This window comes from Cucurbita maxima, unplaced genomic scaffold (assembly GCF_002738345.1).
Source record: "Cucurbita maxima cultivar Rimu unplaced genomic scaffold, Cmax_1.0 Cma_Scf00012, whole genome shotgun sequence".
NCBI classification, from domain to species: Eukaryota; Viridiplantae; Streptophyta; class Magnoliopsida; order Cucurbitales; family Cucurbitaceae; genus Cucurbita; species Cucurbita maxima.
The window spans coordinates 5,390,116-5,394,923 of record NW_019272028.1 but is presented as its reverse complement, the minus strand read 5'-3'; the positions used below and the strand labels follow the sequence as shown (position 1 = coordinate 5,394,923).

Below are 4,808 nucleotides of genomic sequence, written 5' to 3'. Positions count from 1 at the left end.
CGTGGGGTGTCGGAGACTGTACATGTCATGTACGGATACGTCATACATTTTGTACCCCACAAAGTGTAATGTCTTCTCGCTCATCTTTTTTTACATACTTTCATACCTCGAATTCTTTATTTAGCTTTATATGGTTGAAAAACAATGATTGGGTAATGTAGAAATGATGGATAGAGATCGATTTGACAGCACATCACTTGCATCACCGCACACTTGCCCCGGGCGGACTTCCCAATACAAATACTTTTCACCTCACATTTAAAAATACCATTTTTGTTCAATCGCGCCAACGGCGATCCACCAGCCCACCTCAACTCAAGTAGCGATTTTTTTTTTTTGTTTTTTCCTAACGATTACCACAATAAAATCAGCCCCAAACCCAATTCGATTCTGTGTTTTTTTTGCCCCATCAATTCTTCTCGCTGTTCTCGAAGCCATGGCCTGTCTAAGCTTCGCCAAGTTGAACGCCTCCTCTTCCCAGTGGATCGCCCAACAATCCTTCTCTCAGAAGCGTGGTTCATCTTCACGCCGCCGTGTTTCCCTTCTGATCCGTGCTGGTGCTTACTCCGATGAGCTTGTTCAGACCGCGGTGAGTTTTTGGTTTAGATCGTTGTTTGACCTAGGGATATGATTTGGAAAGGCGTGAGGGTTGTTGTTAGGCATTTGGATCTGATCTTTCATTTTACATGCATTGGAGTTTTGAGTTGATCGTGATGTATTTGTTGAACGTTTGTGATTGTGGTGTTTTCTGCTGTCTTTAGCGGTGCTCGAATTTGTTGTTGCTATAGACCTTGACCTAGAAGTTGATTTTTTAATTTTCCTGGAAGTTTACTCGTTTCTGCGATCTCCTTTTTATGCCTTGTGTTTCGCATTTCCCCCTTCCTCTGTAAATTCATCCCCTTTCAGAGATGGATTTTACTCGCTTTATTTCATGTCTGCATTTCCTAGTATTTTTTCGCTAGAGAGGTAACTTTGACCGTTATGTTAGGATGTTCTTAGTGACAGTAGTCTGTTCTTGTGAGATCCCACATCAGTCCGCAAGGAGAACGAAACATTCTTTATAAGGGTTGGGAAACCTCTCCCTAGCAAATTGTGTTTTAAAAACCTTTGGGGAAGCCTAAAAGGGAAAGTCTGAAGAGGACAATATCGGCTAGCGGTGGGCTTGGGCCGTTACAAATGGTATTATAGCCAGACATCGGGCGATAGTGAGGAGGCTGAGCTCCAAAGGGGGTGGACACGAGGCGGTGTGTCAGAAATAACGCTGGCCCCAAAGGGGGTGGATTGGGGGGTCCTACATTGGTTGGAGAAAGGAACGAGTGCCAGTGAGAACGTTGGGCCCCAAAGGGGGGTGGATTGTGAGATCCCACATCAGTTGGGGAGGAGAACGAAACATTCTTTATAAGGGTGTGTAAACTTCTCCTTATTAGACGCCTTTTCAAAACCTAGAGGGGAAGCCCGAAGATGACGATATCTACTAACGGTGAGCTTGAGTTGTTACAATTCTTGTTGTATTTTGTGGTGAACGCCCAATCTTTTTTTATCCTCGTCGAAAGAATCAGATTCAGAGCTTTTTGGCATGTCAGCAATGCTGGACTCTTTTTTCCCCTTTTAGTAACTTTAATATATTAGATCGATCTTTCATATCTCACTAAATATGAATACTTAAGAAGAAACAGTCATCATCTCTCGCAGAACTTATACCAGCTTGCATTCAACGTTGCAAAATGGCAGGATAACCTTCATATTTTGTAACGTTGTGACTCTGTTTTAATTAGGTTGGTTTCCTTGTATCAAGTCAGTAATTTTTTATATTTTTTGATTTTCAGAAATCAGTTGCATCTCCTGGACGTGGTATTCTTGCCATTGATGAGTCTAATGCAACATGTGGGAAGAGGTTAGCATCCATTGGCTTGGATAATACCGAAACCAACAGACAAGCTTACAGACAGCTTCTTCTGACCACGCCTGGCTTGGGCGATTACATATCTGGTGCTATTCTCTTTGAGGAAACACTTTACCAGTCAACCACAGATGGGAAGAAATTTGTTGAATGCTTGCGGGATGCAAAAATTATGCCTGGTATTAAAGTTGACAAGGTAAATTGTCCTCTTACCTTTTAATACACAGAAAACAGCTTAGTATCAAGTATGCGAAGTTTCTGAATATCGAGTTTCGTTTCATATTTGTATTTTGCGGGTTTCAGGGTTTGGTTCCTCTGCCAGGATCCAACAATGAATCTTGGTGTCAAGGTTTAGATGGATTGGCTTCGAGATCCGCCGAATACTATAAGCAAGGTGCCCGTTTTGCAAAGTGGTAAGTCAGCATGTTCTTGGTGAACCTGAGTCGCAAATTAATATGTGGAGTTTACTGCTTTGATTGACTCTCTTGTGTTTTCTTCTTTGACATTTATTTTGGTTTAATTATGCAAAATCTAAACCATATAAAACGTATAGGCGGACGGTTGTTAGCATTCCTTGTGGTCCTTCTGCTCTGGCTGTTAAGGAAGCTGCTTGGGGCCTTGCACGATACGCTGCCATTTCTCAGGTATATATGGCTGTGAATGAACTTGTTTATCATTACCATCACCAAGTTGCAGGAATACTTTAGTTTGGTTAACATGTTGAACATGTTTGTTAGCACTAGATATCTGTTTGACCATAGTTTTACAAAGTCAATATAGGTCAAATATTCGTCATGATCCCAAACCCTAATTGCATAAACTTATTGGCTTTGAAGTTATTTATGTTATAGATGATACATTTAAAAAAATGTAAATTTTAATAACTTTAATATGTGTCATTATGTCCGTATCATGTTTGTATCATGTTGTATTTGTATCTCATATCCGTATAGTGTCTATGCTTGTGAGTTCCCACGTTGGTTGGAGTGGGGAATGAAGCATTTCTTATGATGGGGAAACCTCTCACTAGTGGACGCATTTCAAAACCTTGATGGGAAGTCCAGAAGGGAAAGTCCAAAGAGGATAATATCTGCTAGCGGTGGGCTTGGGTTGTTACAAACCAAGCAGTGTGCCAGCAAGGACGTTGGGCCCGCAAGGGGTGTGGATTATGAGTTCCCACATTGGTTGGAGAGGGGAACAAAACATTCCTTGTTGAAACCTCTTCCTAATAGACATGTTTTAAAACCTTGAGGGGAAAACCCAGAAGGGAAAAGTCCAAAGAGGACAATATCTGCTAGCAGGGGTGGTAGGGGTGGTGGGCTTGACCTGTTATAATGATCTCATGATTCACTTTCATTGCAGGAGAATGGCCTTGTCCCTATTGTAGAACCTGAGATCCTTCTTGATGGGGACCATTCCATTGATAGGACACTTGAAGTGGCTGAAAAGGTCTGGTCAGAAGTATTCTTCTATTTGGCCGAAAACAATGTTCTGTTTGAAGGAATCCTTCTAAAGCCTAGCATGGTAACACCCGGGGCCGAACACAAGGACAAGGCCTCTCCTCAAACTATAGCCAAATACACACTAAAGATGCTCAGGAGAAGAGTTCCCCCTGCAGTCCCTGGAATCATGGTATGAATTATTGTACTACCTTTCAACTAGTTTATCTGCTGAACGATTTTTAGGAGATGAACTTGGTCGATCTTTGGCTTTGTGTACAGTTCTCGACTTTTCGGTCGGGATGCATTAGCATTCCTTTGTTCAACAAACTCATTTAAATAGCAGAGATACAGTACAATTAAATCTTTTGTTCTGTATCCAGTTTTTATCTGGAGGACAGTCTGAAGTGGAAGCAACATTGAACCTGAATGCGATGAACCAAAGCCCCAACCCCTGGCACGTCTCCTTCTCTTACGCCCGTGCGTTGCAGAACACCGTGCTCAAGACATGGCAAGGAAACCCTGAAAACGTTGAGGCTGCACAGAAAGCACTTCTGGTACGTGCCAAGGCGAACTCCCTTGCTCAGCTCGGGAAGTACTCTGCCGATGGTGAAAGCGACGAGGCCAAAAGGGGAATGTTCGTGAAGGGATATACTTACTGAACCTCGTCGGTAGTCGAATGTGTGTTCTTTCCTTCTCCTTCCTTGAAGAAGAAGAACACATTTCTTTTTCTATGTAGGGTAAGCCTTTCCTTTCCTTCCCTTAGTCGAAAGCCCTCCATAATAAGAGCTGTGAGAAGCAAACTCACTGAGAGAGTAAGAAAATTGTATCCTACAATCTTTTGATATTATGAGTAATTCATGGCGTTTAAAATTATTAGTTTGGATTGAATTAAACTAATGCCAGATTACTTTCTCTAATGATACCATGAGATTTAGATTCTTTAATTGTGTTTACTTATCATATTTCTCACAATCTTTTATACTTCAAACAAAACAAATTTATTACCTAAATTAGAATTACAAAAAGGTGGGATTTTGGAAAGTAAAATAATAATTATCGTAAAATTTACTCAACTAATGCAAATTTCAAATTAAAATAACATATAATCTTCATATAAATTTACTCAACACAAAAATCTAGAAAAATCACATTAAAAGAGAAAAAATAGCGCTCAATTTTGATAGGTTAATCGATCTAGATAGTGATTTCTTTGCACAAAATACGAGATTGAATAAAATTGCCACCAAAATACTATCTTAGAAGATTATCTTCATAAATTAACACAAGTCTTGCTTCAAGCAAAACACTATTAACTATGAAATTCCTATGATTGAGTTACAGAAGAGAAATGTGTACATTGTTGGTTTAAACAGTAACTTTCATTTCTTTTAAAATTTTCTTCATCATCATATTCTTAAGATCCTTTTCATTTGGATGTGATTTCCATTTATTCATGCATTTCTCTT

General features: G+C 40.1%; 1 protein-coding gene across 1 annotated transcript; it reads left to right on the top strand.

Moving 5' to 3' along the window:
* Positions 1–290: 290 nt before the first annotated feature.
* LOC111487011 (fructose-bisphosphate aldolase 3, chloroplastic) lies at positions 291–4,255 on the top strand. Its single transcript, XM_023134213.1, has 6 exons — positions 291–589; positions 1,827–2,096; positions 2,204–2,313; positions 2,454–2,544; positions 3,263–3,532; positions 3,723–4,255. The coding sequence occupies exons 1-6, from the start codon at positions 437–439 to the stop codon at positions 3,999–4,001; spliced, it is 1,173 nt and encodes a 390-aa protein (XP_022989981.1). The 5' UTR covers positions 291–436; the 3' UTR covers positions 4,002–4,255.
* Positions 4,256–4,808: the final 553 nt, after the last annotated feature.